Source organism: Ciconia boyciana, chromosome 13, assembly GCF_034638445.1.
Source record: "Ciconia boyciana chromosome 13, ASM3463844v1, whole genome shotgun sequence".
NCBI classification, from domain to species: Eukaryota; Metazoa; Chordata; class Aves; order Ciconiiformes; family Ciconiidae; genus Ciconia; species Ciconia boyciana.
Genome location: NC_132946.1, coordinates 1,155,678 through 1,174,852, shown reverse-complemented (window position 1 = coordinate 1,174,852; position 19,175 = coordinate 1,155,678). Strand labels below are relative to the sequence as shown.

General features: G+C 52.1%; 1 protein-coding gene across 2 annotated transcripts in view; it reads left to right on the top strand.

Moving 5' to 3' along the window:
* The window catches only part of PRKCB (protein kinase C beta), a 135,385-nt gene that overhangs the window by 100,363 nt on the left and 15,847 nt on the right, over positions 1–19,175 (top strand). For both annotated transcript variants that reach the window (XM_072878120.1, XM_072878119.1), the window contains exons 10-15: positions 1,530–1,703; positions 5,969–6,060; positions 7,017–7,079; positions 9,056–9,194; positions 12,751–12,831; positions 13,105–13,212. In XM_072878120.1, the coding sequence (XP_072734221.1) occupies positions 1,530–1,703; positions 5,969–6,060; positions 7,017–7,079; positions 9,056–9,194; positions 12,751–12,831; positions 13,105–13,212 (657 nt within the window). The remainder of the gene's footprint in view (positions 1–1,529; positions 1,704–5,968; positions 6,061–7,016; positions 7,080–9,055; positions 9,195–12,750; positions 12,832–13,104; positions 13,213–19,175) is intronic.

Here is a 19,175-nt window from a genome sequence, read left to right as displayed (position 1 = left end):
GGCGTGCGGTCGCTGCAATCCTGGCCCTGCTGATGAAAATGTAAATGTCAGTGGCTTCTGCGAAGCACTTGGCGCTGAGGAGCCCCGATGCCGTTCCCGGCTAAGCCTGACAAGCAGCGTGTCAAGGACAGCCAGCCTCTCCAGCGCCGCAGCCAAGCGCCTGAAACGAGCCAGAGCCACGTGCTTTCAGAAAGTACTCTTCCCAATTGGACTGGTATTTTCACTCTAACAAGTGGGTGGGCACCGCAGACCTCGGTCCCGGGGCTGGCTCCCCTGCCTCGTCCCCAGTCCCGGGGCTGGCTCCCATGCCTTGCTGCCCCGGGGCTGGCACGTGGCTGCCTTCTCCCCAGACCAAAGGGGCTGCTCTGCCCGGGGAAGAGCCCCGGGACAGGCTCTGCCCCAGCTCCAGCTCCCTGGGGAGGCTGGAGCTCTGCGCGGGAGCCGGGCACGTTGCGATGGGGAGCGCGGGGCTCCGGCCCCGTGCCGTCTGCCTCGGGCCGACAAGAGGGTTAGTTCTGCTGTTCTGAGTGTCTCAGAAGTCGTCTGTGAGACCCACTCATGTTTCCTCTGTCAGTCTGCTACAGCGTGAAATGCATTTCAGTTCCACCCTATTGATGTTGACTTCTCATAATTTATTTTCAAAACATCCGAACTCCTGTTCCTGATGTGACTGGAGGATTTCTGCGGACTCGTTCAAATGGAAAGCACTTCATTTCCACTGAGTGCTCGGATCTAACGTGATGGGAGAGTGCGAGGAGGGAAAATGGGAAGCAAAGTGTGGTTTCAGAGTCTGTTTATTTTGCCGGCAGCCCAAGGAGCAGCTTACACTGATGGAGCGTGGTGGATGGTCTGGGGATCCTCACTGGGGCTGATGTGATTAATGAAGGCAATTTGCACCAGCAGAAGCAGTGCATCCCATTTATTGTAATAAAGAAACCTGCAAATGGGTGGAACTGGTTTAAAATGGGAGGTTGAATGGATTCTTCTGCATGAGAGGGGCTTTGGCTGGGTGATGGACCGGCACATAATTGGGTTTTGATCACTGTGCGCGTTGTGGAGGGGGTGTGCGAGGCAGAGAAAACCTTGCTGGCTTTTTCTGACTATTGGCTATATACTAACTCTTTTCCACTTTACGTTTTTACCACTTCATAACTTGATGGCCTCTGCGTTCAAGCTCCTGACGCCCTCCCCCGATGCTGCTTGCACCCTGAGGGTGCCGAACCGGGGCCCGACTCGGGTGTGAGAGGTGATGGAGGGTGACCAGCAAACCCCTTGGACTGGCTTCCTCGGGGTGGCTAGGTGGCGAGGAAGTAGATGTGTTACTGGTTAGACTTAAGGTTCCTGAATAATTTTGGAAATACCACTGGTAGCCTTCTGCATCATTTGGCGCCTGTGACTCTTTTCAGGGTTATAATGGGAGCCGCAGGATAATAAGCAAGCCGTTATTTTTAACTATTGGCCATGGCAAGCTAGAAGCGTTGCAGATGCACGTTGTCCTTTATCCTGCGTGTGTCCTCTCCCTCGTGCAGGTGATGCTGGCGGAGAGGAAGGGCACCGACGAGCTCTACGCCATTAAGATCTTGAAGAAGGACGTCGTTATCCAGGACGATGACGTAGAGTGCACGATGGTTGAAAAACGCGTCCTGGCCCTCTCCGGGAAGCCTCCGTTCCTGACCCAGCTCCACTCCTGCTTTCAGACGATGGTAAGTGCCGGTGCTGCCGCAGCTTGTCCCTGGGCAAAGGGCAGGGTGGACTGGGGACCCTGCTGGGCCCTGAACATTGAGCAGGGGGAGTCTGACACTTTGCAAAACGGATTTTAGTCACTTGGCTTCAGTGGTGAGTTTGTGGGCAGAAATCCCCTTCCAGACATCCAGTGTCACCAGTTACCCAGGACCAGTGCCTTGCGGGGTGGCTGCAGGGCGCCCAGGAGCGATGTGGACGGAGCTGTAGGGACTTCTGCCCTGGTCACGCATTTTAGCTTCTCGAAAACATGCTTTTGCTTTTATTCATGTTTCTTTTCTGGATGTGCATCACTACACTTCCAAAAGCAGCCATGTGTTTTCTGCCTTGGCAACCTCACAACTTGTCCGGTTTGCTTGCGAAAATGCCTCCATGAACAAAATGTGCGTGCGTTAAACTGGAGGCTGCAACGGAGAATATCTGCACCCCTGAGATTTTTTCATCAGGGAGCTGTTGATGGCGTTAGATGCAATTTCCCAGCCCCTCAGGTGCCCCCCTGCCCGTGATGTCCGTTATGATTCAATAGCACAGTGCTGCGCTTTGTCTCGGGATTCATTCTTGTGATCAAAAATTGGAGTAGAGGGTGAAACCTAATGCAAACCGCAGGAAATTCAGTTTGAAATGGGCGTGTGATTGAGTTTTGTACAAATCAGAAGTGGGGAGGGGGAGTGGGGAAGGGGACAGGGGACCTTTAAAGCAATCTCTGGCCAGCCTGCAAGCAACCTGTGAATAAAAATGTCCAGGTACGTGTCAGCGGGAGCAGGGAGCGGGAATCAGCAGAGTCCTTTAGAACGATGACAATGCTATCCAGGAGGATTACATTTTAATATTCTCCCCGAAATTTCATTTACCAAACACATTCAGTGTATTTAAAGCCTGTGGACTGGCTTTGCAGCACAGTAATCAAAATGTGGCAGGAGAAGCTATTTCACACAGCATCTCTCTGGCATCTGAAGTGAGTCAGCGCAGGATTATTCCTGGCAGTCCTATAGTAGCTTAATAGTAATCGTATTTGTAATGTAATCAAAATGTATAGCAGGGTGTATTATCAAATGCTGGCACAAAGCACTTTGATTTCTGGGAGCACAGTCCGGAGCGCGCTTCTCAGCTGGGACTGTGAGTTCAGCGGCTGGCGGGAGAGAGAAAAGCCCTAAATCTGCGTTTTAAAGAGTAAGTGAAGATGAGCAATGAGAGAGCTCCTGCCTGGGTCTGAAGGACAAGAAAAGCCCCGCGCTGGTCCGGCTGAGGGATCTTGGGGTGCTCTGCCCCAAAAAGGTCCTGGGTCTGAGCCTGGGCTCCCGGGAGCGGGGTGAGCCGGGTGTCCCCGGGTGTCCTCGCCGTGCCTTCGCTGACGACCTCGCTTCCGTCTGGGGCTCAGCAGCAAAGGGCGCAGCAGCAGCAGTGACGCTGCGAAATGATCGCTAACGGGTGGCTGGGGAGCTCGGCTGTTGCCCTGGCTCTGACTCTGGTTCCCAGTGGGGAGGGAGCCAGGCAGGAGGAGGCCCAGCGAGTGGTTAGTGAGAAGCAGGAGGGTACTGGAAGGAGCCCCGGGAGTTGCGCCTTGGCTGCCCAAGGAAGGGGCGAGCGTGTTTGACCAGCTCCGTGCAAGTCTCTGCAGGGGGCATTTCCCTGTCCGTAACTTGCTGTTGCTCAGTGAGTTTGGATGCTGCAGGCTTGGACAGACCCCGTCCTTCTCTGCCATAGACAAGAGCCAGGACAGCTTTCCGTATCCATCCCTCTCTTCCAGCCTGTGGGCTGGCCAGCCATCTGGCTGCTTTATTCATGACATTTTTTTCTCTGAAGCACCATTCTCTTCTCCACCCAAATGAGGAAAGCTCAAATCCTGCTTTTAGAGCTCAGCTGGCTGTTTCAAGAGACCATCTTTTTAATATTCTTCCTTCTTGAAGTTGATCGATATATTTAGGAAACAGCTGCAAATGAGCACAATATTGCTTTCCTTTCCAGTTACTGTCACAGGATGACTAGCGTGACAATGGCTGCTGAAGGTGACTTTGCCTGCCCCGTGCCTTACTGCCGAACCGGATTGACGCCGTGGCAGAGGCAGTCATTTACAGAGGGATATGCGCCGAAATTCCCAGTCATCTGATAAGCTGAAATCTCTTTTCTATCCCATCAGTGCCACATGTTTTACATAGCCTGATTGCCCCTTCGGTACCGTATTTAATTACCTTTGAGGCCGCCCCGCTGTCAGGATGGGCTGCGCATCGCCAGGCTGTGCTGCGCCTGGGGTGGAGGAGCTGATTACCGGAGTTACTCCGCAGCCCTTATTATGGTAATGCTCACATTTGCATATCTTCTGGGCTCCTTGTCCTTACTGTGTTAAAGCAGGGCGAGGTTTATTTAAGGAGGAAATGAAGAATGGGAAATATTACGAATTATTATGTAATACTGCAAACCTGAAGCTCTCGCAGTGCTCCAGCCTCTGTGTCTTCCCTTCCGTGGTGCGGGGCTGGGGTGAGCCCGGTGATGTCTTTGGGCTCCTGTGCATCGAGGCCCCGTGATGGGTTTCGGAAGGCTGTAGAAGGTTGCTTCTTTTAAGAATGGTGACTCAGGCCTGATGTTACGCGGTGCTTTGCTGTTCTCATCCATAGCTGACGCGCGCAGGTCGGAGCACAGATGTCTGCTGGCAGGGAAGATGCACTCGGAAGGCAGTCTGTGTCCCGCTCCTGCCTGCGCTCCAGTGGGAGCCATCACTTTTCCCTCCCTGAGAAACGTCCTGCGCTCCTGGCAGGTTTAAGTTGGTGGTTTTGGCAGTCTTGCACTATTTTCTTCACAGCCATTTCCCATTTAAAAAAAAAGAGCTGTGAAACAGCAGAGGAAAGCAGTGTTCCAAGGGCGGATTCCCCAGGGTAAAGGTGTTGCTGGTGTGGAGCTCCCACTTGCCCAAATCTCCTCTGCCTCCCAGGACTTGCAGGGCTCGTGCTAGAGCTCTGTTCGGGATGCAGCGTGATAAGTCCAGCTGCTTTTGTTTTATTAATCCACGGTTCTGAGCTTTGTGGGAGTGCTCAGGTCTTGTTTCTTGCCTTGTTGCTCTCCTTGGGGTTGATCATGGCCCACACTTTTCTCAAAATTCCAGCAATGTTTAGAGGACTGGGCTTACATCCAGCAAGACTAACGCTAGCAATGAATGCAGGAGCTGTGCTGTGTGTACAACACCCTCACCAGCTCACCGCACTCACCGTGGCTCCAGGGCAGCGCACGGTGCAAGCCCGAGCCTGCCCATGCAAATGGCTTGGCTTTTCCTGGGGACAGCGCGGTGCAGAGAAAAACGCGTCGCTTCAGAAGCTTACTTGGGAATTTCTTAGGTCTGTACCTATGTGGCTGCCACACTGCGGAAGAGGAGAGGTGCTTTAATCTGGAGAGTCTTAATTAATGAGAGCAAAGCGTGTGTTACACATTAGAGGCAAAGTCAGTGTGTGCTTATAGGTGGCTGTGATCGCACCTACTAGCAAGTATTTTAATTGTTCAAAGTCACTGATTGTCCTGTTTGTTCTACTCTTAACAATTAATTAATTAACCATGTGTGAGCATTAAGCGTACCCTCAGACCAGGCTGGGAGGAGCGAGGAGACGGGTGTACTGGGGCTGCCGGGAGGCGGGGGGCTCTGCAGCCTCCTCCTGCCTCCCCGGCTTGACCGGGGGCTGCTGGGTCCCTTGCAGGCACACGCGTCCCCGGCACTGCCGCAGGCTGCTCCCGGTGAGCTGGGAACGTCGCACGTCCCTCCTGGTGCTTGGCCAAATCGTACTGGTCACTGCCTGGGCGCGGAGGCTGGTCCCTGTAGGAAGTGCTCACGTCTCCTGTGCACCTCTTAATTGTAAGCCGTGCAGTGCCTGGGGAAATACCAGCAAGGAGCTGTCTCATCAAACTCCCTGCAAAATGGACTCGGTGAAGAACGAGAGCAAATTTATTAATGGGAAGTGAAAAACCTCTGCTGTAGGAATTCCTCCACTTGCCTTCTCCATCGGATCTATCTGCAAAGGTGCAGAGCTTAAGTCCAGAGCGTTGCAAAGGAATTAGTACGTCTGTCTTACGGGCTCCGCGTGAACGTGAGCTTCACCTGCACCCCTTGGGGAGGGCAATGGTGATAACTGTATTGCCATGAAAAATACAGACTGGAGCTGTCAGTTGCCTTGGTCCTTATTTCTGACCCCTGCAGGTTCCCCACTCTACTGATTCTGCTGCTAATTGTTTGCTTTTTTTCCTTTAGGATCGCTTGTATTTTGTGATGGAATACGTGAATGGCGGGGACTTAATGTACCAGATCCAGCAGGTTGGGAGGTTTAAAGAGCCACATGCTGTGTAAGTTCAGTAGCCCTAGTTTGGCACCTTCAGGGTAGGTATTTGATGTACCTTTGTCATATAGCTGGAAATATAGTCCAAGGCACAGGCTTTTGTGGTGCAAGTCCTGGGCAGAAAGGGAGGGGAAAGGAAGGACAGCAGGAATGGGAAGGTGCAGGATGATTCTTTGCCTGGTGCCAGAGATGCTGGTGCCTCCAGCTCCTCTTTGGGATACGTTGCACTTGTTGATAGGTAAATAATTGACCTTCATAAAAGCACCAGGCAGGGAGGTTTGGAGGCTTCCTGGGAGACACCGGCAGGAGCTGGTGAGCTCCCAGCCCACTGTGCTGCCAGCATGCCTCTGTTCTGCCCCGCGCCCTTCCCCAGGATATGAGAGGGACGTTGGGTCTTTGGCTCCTCTACTGGGGTTCCCAACCCGAGTGTTAACTGGTGGCTTTTGGCTCCTGCTCCCTGTAATCGGGACAGAGCAGAATGTGCTCACGAAAGCCTTCACGTGCTTAACTAAAAAAACACAAACAGCAAGCGGAGCCCGAGTGGGTTTGAACCGGTGTTTTGCACTCTGGCAGAGTCCTCTGAGACCCAGAATATTCTTTAAAGCAAGTGGTGGCAGTACATGTTATCTCCTCGGCCTCCCTGGGATGACAGATAACTTTTCAAGCCGCGTTGCCAGCACACAGTAACGAATGGCTGTAGATCCCGGCTCTCGCTTAATGAGAATTTGTGTAACAAGAAGTGACAGCCCCCTGCTAGCCCACAGCAACCTGATCGCATCCCTGCCCGATACGAGCAGAGGGTGGGTTGTGTCATGCTCGTGTGATACTTGTCTGGTATTTTTATGTTGTGGCTGTCTTTATCCTTTGGTCATGTATGCCTAACAGTGTGATTGGATTTGAAAGGTTTTCATTTTGATTCATCTCCTTTAATTATCAGTCTTCCTTTTAAATCTTCTGTTTCAGATTCTATGCAGCAGAGATAGCCATCGGCCTCTTCTTCCTGCAGAGCAAAGGCATCATTTATCGGTAGGTGAGCAAGTTCCTCCTTCCTCTCTTCCCCCGAGCACTCCAGCCCCAGCCAGAGCGGTGTAACGACCGCGATGCTCTGCAGGGCTCCTGCAGCCCCGCTGCCGGCTCTGCGATACAGCCACCGGCCGCGGGGCTCTCCTCCCTGCTAGTGCCACGGAGGGGGTCTGGTATGCACACCCGAAACAGAGCTGGGAGCCTCGTAGTGTCGCTGATTTTTGAGAAGGTTCTTGTCTTTGTCCCCGTTTTACAGGAAGGCAGCTTTGGTTCCTCTCTTGCCTCTGTTTCATGGTTTCTCTCCGTACGACACAAATACTCACTGGCAGCATGGACCAATTCTGAGCCTCATATTTTGTGCAGGGCACTATTTTCTTACCATTAACACTAGAGTAAGTGCTTATGAATGGCTTATTCTGAGATCTGCAGCGCAAGTCAGACCGTAAAACTTCTTTTCCATTCACAATACAATTATAGCATCCAGAGTTAGCTAGGTTACTGCCAAGTGCCGGACCGGGCTCTGGGGCTGCTGGTTAAGCACTGAAACTAGTGTTCCGCTGCTCTTGCCTGCTTGGGAGTATTCCCAGAGCCCAAGGTAGCGCAGAGCATCCTAATGAGTGTCAGACACCATTAACTGCTTTGCAAAAAGAAATGCCAGCTGTGCTACTGAAGTTATGAGATGCTGAAGACTGTTCCGAAGATGAAAGAAGTGGAGCAAACCTGACGGGAGGGATGTTTTTTGCCATCAGCTGCTGCAGAGAGATTCTAGGTCTGCTGGTCCCCAGTGCCCCTTCTTCCTTCCTTCCTTCCTCCGAATCCCAATCCAGGCTTGTGTCCGTCTGCCTTTGGCCCGTCAGGGTTCTAAGCACTGACACAGTAATTGGAAAAAAAGTCTTAAAAAACAGCAAGAAGTTGTAAATTATGCTGTTCCTTTTGCTGGGCTCTTACTTAACAAAGTTAAGCCTCGCGCACGGTGCAGCCCCAGGGCTCTGCTGGGCAGGCTGTTCCCAATGGGGTATTTCAGGCGGGGGTCTCTGAGAAGAGGGCTCCCACAGACACGCTGCGCCCTTCACGCCAGCTCCGATGTGCGCTTGCTCTTCACCTGCAGACGAGGCGTGCAGCTGCAGAGACCTGGCCGGCCGAGCCGATGGGCGGGCAGGCACAGCTTGTGCCTGCGCCACCGTGCTGCTCTGTCTCCTGCCTCGTCGCCTAATGTAGCCCTCGGGCAAGGGAAGCCTTGCAGACATGCTCCAATATTGAAATGGAGACCTTTGAGTAATGCTTTACTGTGTAGAACATAAGCCAGGAACAGCACAGATCACAGAACTGCGTGGTAATTACATGGCTGGTAGTGGATGAATTGCACCCGAAATACTGAGTGTTTGCGACAAAACTGTCCTTCAGGCTGGAGCACCCACCTCTGGAGGGGCCGGCCAGGGCTGGGAGTCGGATCGGGAGCTCTACAGCTGAAACTGTCTCTACAATTTGTGCTAAAGAGCAAAGCTCCTGCAGGGTTGGATAGAACTAACAGATATTCTGCGGGCATGGATCAGAGACAAACACGGCTGATTTGTATTTTCATGGGGGAGCATAGCATAGGTGATGCAGGGACTTCTGCTGAGTAGGTACTTCTGCATTGCTGGTGAGCTTTAAGTACACTTTGATTTTCATAGGCACAAAAAACCCCCAATCTATTAAATCTGTCTCCCTGCTAGATGAGAGTGTTTTCCATCGTACACTGAAAAGCGATTTGCCCAGCATGGTGTTCCTGTGGGTTAAAAGTAAAATAAACACTTCATCCTGACAGATCTCTGACTTATTTTTACTCATTTTCCCCAACATTATCCTACAAAGAGTCTGGATGCGAGATGAAGCCAGAGCTCGCTTGCCAGAGAGCCCCTGGGCTCAGGAAACTTGTTTCTTTGCTGGGTGGCTTCACGAGTGGTCTTTTGTATAATTCTTTTGCTTTCACCTTGCAGAGACCTAAAGCTGGACAACGTGATGCTGGATAGCGAGGGGCACATAAAGATCGCAGACTTTGGCATGTGCAAGGAGAACATCTGGGACGGGGTGACGACCAAGACCTTCTGCGGCACTCCAGACTACATTGCACCTGAGGTAGGAGATGCAGAAAGGCAGCAGATGCTCTGTACGTGTTTCAGCAGCCTGACCGATGCTCTTTTCCGTGGGATGACTTTGCTTTGGGCAGCTTTCCGATTGAAACAGGGACGTTAGTGAATTCGCTGTCAGCCTGGGACGTTCATCCCCTCGGCACTGTCCATCCCCCCAAAGGCTACAGCTGCCTTTAAGGATGCAGCGATGCTGGATCTGCGTCTCCGTTTGGCTCCGTGCCCTGCTTCTGCCTCAAAGTACAGAAAATCCTCTGTGCTGGTCTCCCCGCAGCGTTTGCCCTCTTTGGGTGTTTTTCCCATGTCTCTGCACTGGCGTCCCCACGCCTGTCTGATCCTTGGCACGCTCAAACCCACCCAGGGCTGCTCCTCACACGCTTCCTTGCTCCTGGAAAAGATGAGCCCAGGAGCTCGGCTTTGCCCCTCGCCACGTGTGACAGCCACTGCCAGCACAACGTGACCGGTGGGGAAAAATGGAATTATCAGTGGATAATAATTCCATGTGAAATGGCAATCTTTAGATCTCTCCAGCTTGCTACTTGCAGCGAAGGGCTGCATGCCTGATGAGGAGAGGCTCCCTGTCTGCAGCTCCAGATCACTCCAAAATTATTTGCATTTGGTTATTACTTATGTGATGGAGTCACATATGACACTTACATGAAGTGCTGTATGGGCGCAATTTAATGTCAGACTTGTGAAATTCAGGTAGGTAATTATTCCCAAATGCCTGTTCCCTTAACATAAAAATATCCCTCTAAAATCTTCTCACTCTGCTGAATTTTCAATGATGAGATTAATATTTATTCATTTAAATATTTTAGAGAAAGAGATTCTCTTTGCTAGGACATTGTTAGATGCGCTTATATGCTAACTACATTGTGTTTTGCTGCAGCCAGAGAGGTTTTTAATTACTCGCTCAACTGTGTATTACGTATCCGCGTCCTACCAAGATTAATATTGGTGTCCTGTTGGTGCCTAGCTCAGTTGCCGTGTGTGATTAATACTCTTTCAAAGCAGGACAAATGACCAGTTCTCTTGGTATTTGCCTAAGCATTATCACTTAAACTCTTGTTTTCTTCTGCTTGCTCTAATTTTTTATTTTTCCAAAAGAAAAACAGAAGATGGGAAATTAGGGTGCAAATCACTACGGTACCCCAGCATGGTATTAAAGCCTGCTGCCAGTGCGTCTCAAAAGAGTGAATATACACATCCCCGACTTTGTAAACAGCAGTAGGGGCACACCGTTCTGGCGTGGTCTCCTGCTGGGTGGCCAAGCCCGTGGCAGAGCCGGGGTCCCTGCACGTAGCTCCACGCCAGAGCCCTTCTGCTGGACTGTGCTTCCTCCCCTTAGGAAGCTGCAATGTTCTCGAGCCAACATGTCTTCAGGGTAAAAATGTCCTGTGATTTGCTTGACCCATTTTTAGGGCTTTTTCTGTTCTAAGACACAGCTCTGCATGCCAAGGTGACAGGTACTGAGTGCACATGACCCCGCGTGTATGATCTCCTCTGAACAAAACCTGTTCTTCAGCTTTTGGGTTTTGACCTTCCCTAACGCGCAGTCGGTGACTTCAATTTACAGAGACTGCTTTTCTGCAAGGATTTCTTCTAAGTACTATTTTCTTTTAAGGGCCTTTATGGTGTGAACAGTTCACACCTAAATTTCCCAGAGCACTCGTAAATCTTCTAAAGAACAAGTGGGAGGAACTTCAAGCGCACTCGGTCGAGGGATTTCAGAGCTGAAACTTGATGTCTGATCTCAGTGGGAAGGACCAGGCCTGACGGCAGGACGCTGTCAAGGCACTCGGAGTCATGTCACCGCAGTTAGACGTGTGGCTGGACCAGGACCAGGACAGAAGAGAAGACTGGTGCCACTCTTATTCTCTAATCCTGCCGCGGTGCTGATGCTTTCGCAGGATGGAACTCATCTCTTCTTAGGTGAGGTGGCAGCACCTGACCTGCATCTTGACGTACCTCCTGTTCAGATCCCGTTGGACACTGTGGAGGTCTTTTGCAAGGACAGGGATGGCTGAACATGAGGACTCTTGAGGTTGCAGGCATTGCCCGCAGCCACGGAGCCGTGGGACTGGCGCCTTGCTCGGGAGCAAGGCTCGCAATGGCAGGAGCAGGCCTCTGGGACCGGGTTGCTGTGTACGTTCTCCTGTGATTAGCGTAAGATTTGCATTTGTACTCAAGTATAGGAATCTTTGCAGAATAGAATTCTGTAATTAGGATGAATAAATTGTGTAATTGTTTTGCATTAAGTAACAGATGGCAAAGCCCAAGGCCTGTCAAACCCCAAACGCTGAAACGACGCCCAGCAGCAGCAGCCCAGCAAATAAACCGGAGCTTGGAAGACCCTTCAGAGCAGAACGGTGCCCATGGGAGCCCGGCTCCTTCTGCAGTCCGTGGGTTGGACCTTGTCACTGCTCCCCTGCAGTGGGCATGCTGGAGGGTGGAGGGACCCCCGTGCCGAAGGGAAGGAAGGAGGGGGCTGCCTTCTGGCAGCAGCCCTCGGCCAAGGGCGCGGACCCGGCGTCTTGCTGCGCGCCTGAGCCGAGGCAGACGGAGCGCCGAGCAGCAGAGGGGCCGTGGGAAGGTGCCGCGGGGCTCTCCCAGGGCTGGGTCCGTTTCTCCACCAGCCCCTTGCCTTGTTTGTATGTGGGGTCTTGCTAGCGAGGGCCTGACCCCCTCGCTGGGCTCAGCTGTAGGTGCCCCAAACCACCGACACGCACGGGTGAGGTCACTTGCGCTACGGAGGCGGGTTGGCTGGGTGGCTTTGCTGCAGGGCCGTATGATTGTGAAATTTAGGGTATTTCCGATTTTGCAGAGTAAATCATGGAAAAATACAAAAATTCATGTTTTGGTGCCTTATCCAAAACAAGTGTTGGTATTTTTGAATTTAAAAAAAAAACCCCAAACCCTGAAGTTATGTCCTAACTCCAGAACAACCACATTGCTCAGGTAAGGGTAGGGCTGTTGGTTATTAGGTTATTTTGTGAGGGATGTTCTGCAATAAATAATAGAAAGCAAACTGGCAGCCTGGAATGCAGAGGGTTTTGGCTACCCATATGCTGCAAGTCTGCTTTAAAGGGCCACGTACCATCCACGGAGGGCCAATCGCTGTGTTGTTATTTCAAACCAACTGCACTGAAGTCAGCGGAAAAAAATCCGAAAGTGCATCAAGGGTAAGCAAGAACGGCTGCTGCTCCCGCTCCGACGCGCCTGGCTGTGACGAGTCGGCAAGAGCACAACAAATATGCTAAAGTTTTGTCTGAATCGGAATGAATCTGTCTGAAATCACAGTGAATATTCTGTTTTTTTTCTAATATTTAGCGCACATTTGGAGGCTGATGATTTTTTTTAAAGTTACTGAACCCTTTGCCTATCGCATGTTGTGTTTATAGTTGCAGTTTCCCACCATTTGGGGACTGCTGCCTCAGTAAATAACCTTGTCCTTCTGACCTGGACTGCAGCTTGAAATTAGTTTGCATTGTGCCAACAGGTTAAAAATGGGAGTGTAATCCTGCTGTTTGTGTCGTTTTCAGATAATTGCTTATCAGCCCTACGGGAAGTCCGTGGATTGGTGGGCGTTTGGAGTCCTGCTCTATGAAATGTTAGCTGGCCAGGTAATTGAATTTTAATTGATTCCTATGGGATTGTGTTAAATTCCGTTGTGAGCATATGCTGACGTGTAATTTGTTTTGTTGCTGGCACGCGGCGGGAGGCCATCTCCTCAGTGCTGGAGACGAAGCCGTGGATGCGGCCCCGGGGACTGCGAGGCTGAGACACGAGTCGCCGCGCGGCGCAGCCGGGGCTGGTTTCGTGGCAGAGGATCAGAGCAGCAAACGGAAGCTCAAAGACCAAGAAATGCCGCTGAACCTCTGTTTGCTTTGCTCTAGGCTCCGTTTGAGGGAGAAGATGAAGACGAGCTCTTCCAGTCCATCATGGAGCACAATGTAGCCTACCCCAAGTCCATGTCCAAGGAGGCGGTGGCAATCTGCAAAGGGGTAAGGGCTGGCCTGCGGTTTCTGGGAGGAGGGAGAAGTGCAGCCAGTGGGCGCAGCGCTGCCTGGGCACCTCCGGCAGTCCTACCCGCGCGGGGGGCCCAAGCCCCTCCTTGCCCTGGTCCGGGCTGCAGGCTCCCAGTGCGAGGGGAATCCGACCGAACTCGATCGTGTTCTTGTGCCTGTGCTCTCTGCTCCCAGAACCACAACTCGTGCTACTTCTTGTATACGTACTAAAACCAACTGAAAATAACACCTAGATCCTTTCTGTGCCGTTACACTACACTGAGCAGGAACACAGGCAGGACTTGAGGGCTGGCCTGTCTTTGCTCGGGGGAAGGTCCGGAGAAAATGGGAGTGTTGGATGGGATGTGGGAGTTGAGGGCATCTGCCCAGAGACCCTCCTTCCCCTTGGGTGACAACAGGGGAGCTGTATGCATCTTTGCCTGAAAATGAAAATGACGCCTAGAGAAAATGAATGTGATTTCTGAATAGTTTTCCTAAGATCAGATACAAAGCCTTCGTCCTGCAGAGGTTTCCGTTTGGCTGTGCTGAGTCGCTCTTTAGGGGCACCTGAGGTTCAGCGCTGGTGTGCGTCTCTGGTCAGAGCAGTGTTTGCATTATCATCTCTCTTAAACTGCAGTGGAGCTCTGCATTGCCCAGTGTCCTGAGCTCTCTATGGGCTGGGCCTAGGCAAGACTTAAATGCAGCCTGAATTAATTTGGGTTGTGATGAATTAAAGGCTGGCTAGGGCCTGATGCTGTGCATATGGTTATTGCTTGGGACTGAGCCTCGTCTCAGCCAGCCAGTGTCAAGCAGGGCTATAAATATGTGTTTGTGTAGGAACTTAAAAAATGTTTGCTTTTAATAGTTAATATTTAAAATATCTGAATGTTCTATATCTCAAAATAGCGTTTCTGTCTCCAAATGACACATCTTGCGCTTAACGCTCCCACTGCGGCATTTCAAAGCTTCTTTCCAGCGTTGCCAGGATTCGGAGCTGGTGTTAAAGAGGAGCACTCGCTTGTCCCGCGGGGAAAAGCTGCCGCAGGTGTTCCCCGCCGGCAGCGGGGCGGAGGGAAGGGATGCTCTCCGGGCCCCCTGGCACTCACCTTCCGCAGAAGGTAGTAAAATGGAGTCCTTAATTCAGAAACCGCGCTGGTGATCGAAGGGGGAGTTTCCACCAACTTTCTCCCCTCTCTCATTCCTCTTGCTGTTGTCGGTTGGGACGTAAGGGGAAAGTCCCCTGTGTCCCTGGCCCGCCAGGAGGGAGGGAAGTTGCTTTGTGATGCTGAACATCGTTACCCCCACGGCGCCCGAGGGAACGGCGCTTGCGAGGGAGCGGAGGCTGGAACAGGGATGAATCTCACTGTCGGCTTTGTTTGCGGTTGCATCAGTCAAAATGTGAATGCTGTAAATAGACGAGAAGAGACCATGACTGAAACGTCTGCTGGGTGTAGCTGTAATGGCTTTTCTCACTTCTGGAAATGTGAGGCTGCATGGGAGGACATTTAGCCATGCATGGAGAGCTTGGCTCTTTATAAACTCTGGGGGTTTTTTTGCAGCGAAGTGGTGGTTCCCTTTGTACAACTGTTGTTTCAGGGAAGTGCACAAAAACCCCTGACGTTCTTTGCCGCCACCAAACTGCTACACCAGAAAGTTTAATTAAAAATATGTGCGGTATTTACGAACCGTCAGTAAGCCGGAAACCACATATTTCCATTTTCCCCTGGAATACAGGAAAATACGTCTCGCTTAACCACAGGGGCATTGGAGCCATGCTGCTTGTGTTGGTACGTGGTCGGTCTTCCAGGAGGGCACAAAACCAGCACAAAATCAGTCCCGAGAACAAGCAATTGGAGAAGCCTCTAATCCTAAACTTGAAGGGTTTGGTATTTCACTGCCATGCTCTCCAAAACAATTTTGTTGTTCCCACGCGGTTTCGCTCCAGCATGCCGGTGCCAGTCATCACTTACTGTTGCACAGCTCGGAGATGAAAAGCATTTGATCCTGAAAGCCGTGTATCGGCCCGAGCCAAGAAACAAGCGTTAATCAGAGATAGTTGGCTGGGAAGCAAAATGGAGAGTTAACCAGAACACAGCTCCTTGACTCAACAGTCAGCATCAATTAGCAGATCAAATGGAGCATTTCCCTCCTCTGCTGTCAACTCGGATTTTTTCCCGAAGGCTGATGTCGGAGCTGCTGTTTCCGTGGTGCAGGTAGCTCAGCTTTGCTCTCTTGAGCTCTGGTTTGGTTATCAGGAGCCAGGCTCCCGTTTCAGACCCGTGGAGCGGCATGCGTGTGCGTGCACATGGGCACCGGCACAAACCGTCAGCCACTTCCCGTCCCATATGGAGGGGTTTGACTGTGCCTGAGCAAAGCAGCCCTTTCCAGGTGAACAGATTGCCTGCGAATGTAAGCTCCCTCTTTAATCTCTGCCTGGTAGCAAAGGCATAAAATGGCATGTTTTCCACAGGAAAGTTTACAGGTGTTTTGAGTGGTATTTCCACGGGCGGTGCTGCCTGGGAAAAGCACATAATAGCTGCCTGGCGCCGCGCCGCAGCCCTCTCGGAGGTGCGGGTGCGCCCGCGTCTCGGTGGCCGGGGGTATGCAAAGGGCGGCTGGCAGGTGGGAGCGCTTTGGGCGGCACGTGGCGAGCGCTGCTGGCTGCGCAGGGGTTTGCTGCCTCTGACTCCTGCGGAAACGCCGGGCTGCGGTTGGGATGGGGCCGGGATGTGCTGCTGCAGCGGCGGGGCTGTGCCACGCGGGAGCGGGCCCAGGCTGTGTGCCGGGACGGCAGAGGGACCGGTGCCCTGATGGGAAGGTCCTGGCGGCGGCTGCTGCCCCTAAGCTGTGTGGTCTCGTCAAACGTGGACGAAGATCATCTGGATCGGCTTTGCTTCTTGGTGCAAAACGTGCCACTGTTACACGAAGCCCGTGAAGACGCAGCATCTGCTTGCCTTCCAGAGACTAAAAATAAAGCTGCAGTTTAGCAAAGCAGTTGAGTCCAGACTTGGACTGTCCTGTATCTGAGCTCCAAACATCAGACGTACCGTTACAGGTGATTTGGGTAAAGCATCCTTCCTTATCTGCAGGAGCCTGAAGGGCTTTCCCTGCGTTGGTATGGGGATTAAATCAACTTGTTCCTGTTTAATACAAACAAAGCTAGATGATTATCCTATCTAAGCCAGGAGAATCAATCTGCATGTTTATGGGGTCCTATATATCAATAACAGGTGGTGCCTTCATGCTCACATACATAAAAACACAACAGGAAAACAAGAAAATTTAATTTCTGGATGCATATATTGAAAATACTGAATAACTGCACTGTGGTACAGCTCTGTTCAGCTTTACAGGCAGGTACATGAAGCAGGAAATCTTTTACGATTCATTAGTCGGCTGAGCCGCTCAGAATTCGGTGTGCATTTGTGATGTGCTGAGGAAGCGGGGGGTTTAACCACGACACTTCGGCTCGCGGGGCGGGCGTGAGTAAAAAAGTTTCCAGCACAAGGCAGCAGGTACGAACCTGGGCTCTGGCTGGAAAAGCTGACCAGGAAAAGAGCAGAGACTGGATTGTGTGGTGTGTGTGCAGGCAGGGTCTGCAGGGCAGCGTGGCGGCTGGGGTTCAGCAGATGCGAGCAGAGTTGTAGACGTTTTCACCGGGTGCAAGCGGGGGAATCGGACTCTCCCGGGGCGAGCCCCGGCACGGCCTCGGCAGCTTTGCCGGCCTCCGGGAGGGAGCCAGGGCCGGGAAGGGGACCGGGGCGCAGGGGGACGGGGCAGCGAGCCGCCTGCCCACCGGCACCGCCGACCTTCAGAGCCTCGCCGGGGCTGCAGCCTGCCCCTCCCTTGCTAATGCCTCTTCTGCAGGTGCGGGGCCGCACGTCTGTCCGGCTCGCCCTGTCAGGTGCTTTCACAGCTGAATTTTATGCACGGGCATCTGTGGGCTTTAGAGTCGACGGAGGCACAGATCCTGCAGACGCAGACCTGCTTTCCCTCCTTGCCCCAGATGATCTCTGGCAGTGAAAGCTAGAGGTGTGTCAATGTGTTCAGGATCAGCGCTTAACAGAGAAGACCCACAAACAGATTTCTTTTCATGTTTGCTGAAAGCAAACTAAGCTATTTGACATCACAGCCAAATCACTAAATCAGTTTATTAGCACCCTTCAGGCTCTCACATGGTTGTCAGAGACTTGCTTTAGGAAAACCTTATTGAGTCATAAGATGCTTTTTACTTCCCGGCAGCGCCTGGTGCCACCGCTCCCCTCTCCTGGCAGGGGACAGCGGAGCTGGATCCAGCCCCGCCTGCTTGTCCTCATTCAAGAGACCAAGACACATAACATCTTCCACCTTGCCAGGCTTCTCACGCTGGGGTTTGCCTTTTTTTTTTTTTTTGCAAAGGGCTGCATGCTGCACTACTGAGGGAAACTGTATTATTTACCAAAAAAAAGTAAAACACAAGTTAGAAAAAAATCTTGCTCTTGTTTTTGCTGCCGCTTTGCCACCCCCATGGCCCTCCCTCTCCAGCCCACCAGCAGCGGCTCCAGCGGGACCCCTCCCATGGGGACGGGCGCTGCAGGGCTGATGCTGATGCCAGGCACGTCCCTGCCCCGAGGAGAGGCAGGTCTCACCATCTGGAAAATCACTTGTCCGGCTTGCGCAGCCTGGTGGGCCCTTGCTGTTTGCAGATGGGCTTTCCAGGGGGTGATGCTGCTTCGCAGAAGCCTCGCTCCATCAGTCTGTCAGCTGCAGGTTGCCTTCGCAGCCGGCTGGCCGTGGATGTAGTGCCGTTTGCTAGCAGAGTGGTTAGCGGCTCCGCTCTTACTTCACATTTGTAGGGGGTTTTTTATTTGGGGATTTATTTTTCTTTGGAGGCTTTTCCTTGCTTTCAGCTCCCTGTTGTAGCATTACTTTTAAAGATCAGCTTCCCTGAGCAAGGTTGTTTTGTGCAATCATGGATGGCAGGGCTGACGTGTCAAAACACTTACACCTTGGGGCAGAGGAGCTCTGCCTGGACGCGGGACCTGGCGGGGGCTCGTTAGCTGATGGGTTTATTTTTGTCAGAAGATGCTTGCTTATAAAAACCTTTTCTTTTGGGGGTGGGTCAGTCTGAACAGAAAGGCAGGGAGGTTTCTCGGCTCTCCGGCCGGAGCGTTGGTGCCTCCCCACAGAGCTGCGGGTGCCCTGTCCCTCCCGGGGGCTCGCGGGAGGGCAGCGGGGGTCTCTTGCAGACCCACGGCCCCAAGAGATGGAGTCGGGCTTGCTGCAACCTCCGCACAGCTCTGGGATCAGTTTTAACCGCCCTGCTTTTAATAAAGTAGTCCTTTTGTCGCAGGTGTACGGCTCATGTTCTCCGTGCTTATCAACGTCTTACAAATCTCTGGGATCTCCATCTGATCTCTGAACACAGCTCAAACAATGCCCCCAGGATATTAATGTTTGTACAGCCGCCCTTAATTCCCGTGGCCCATTTCACTTTTCTTATTGAGCCAGTGAAGAGGAGAAGTTTAGATGATAAACAACATTAATGGACTGTTTGTGCTTTTTTTCTGCAAATTGACTCTTTCATTAGAAATACGCCTCTCGCCTGTGCTGCCGCGGCTCCAGAGAAGTGGGGGTTCTGCTTCTAGGGCTAATGAAAGTTTCTGAGGGCAGATTGTTCATCTGAAATGGGCAGTGGCCTTTAAAATTAGTTACGCAGATACTGAGAAGTTTGCTACCAAGCAAAGGGACTGCTAAGCAGCTTTGCACCCATCCTGCCCCCCCGTTGTAGCAGGCTGGTGAGACTGCAGCGGTGTGGCTGCGGGGTGCCTGCCAGCACCCTGACTTTATTTCTTGGTGAACCAATTTCCTCCCCAGAGGAAAAGGGGATGTGCTAATCCCACCCAGTGCTCACGCACCTGCGATCTGCTTAGTCTGCTGTCATAAGCCGTTGTCAACATTCCCTGTCCCTGGAGCTGCTC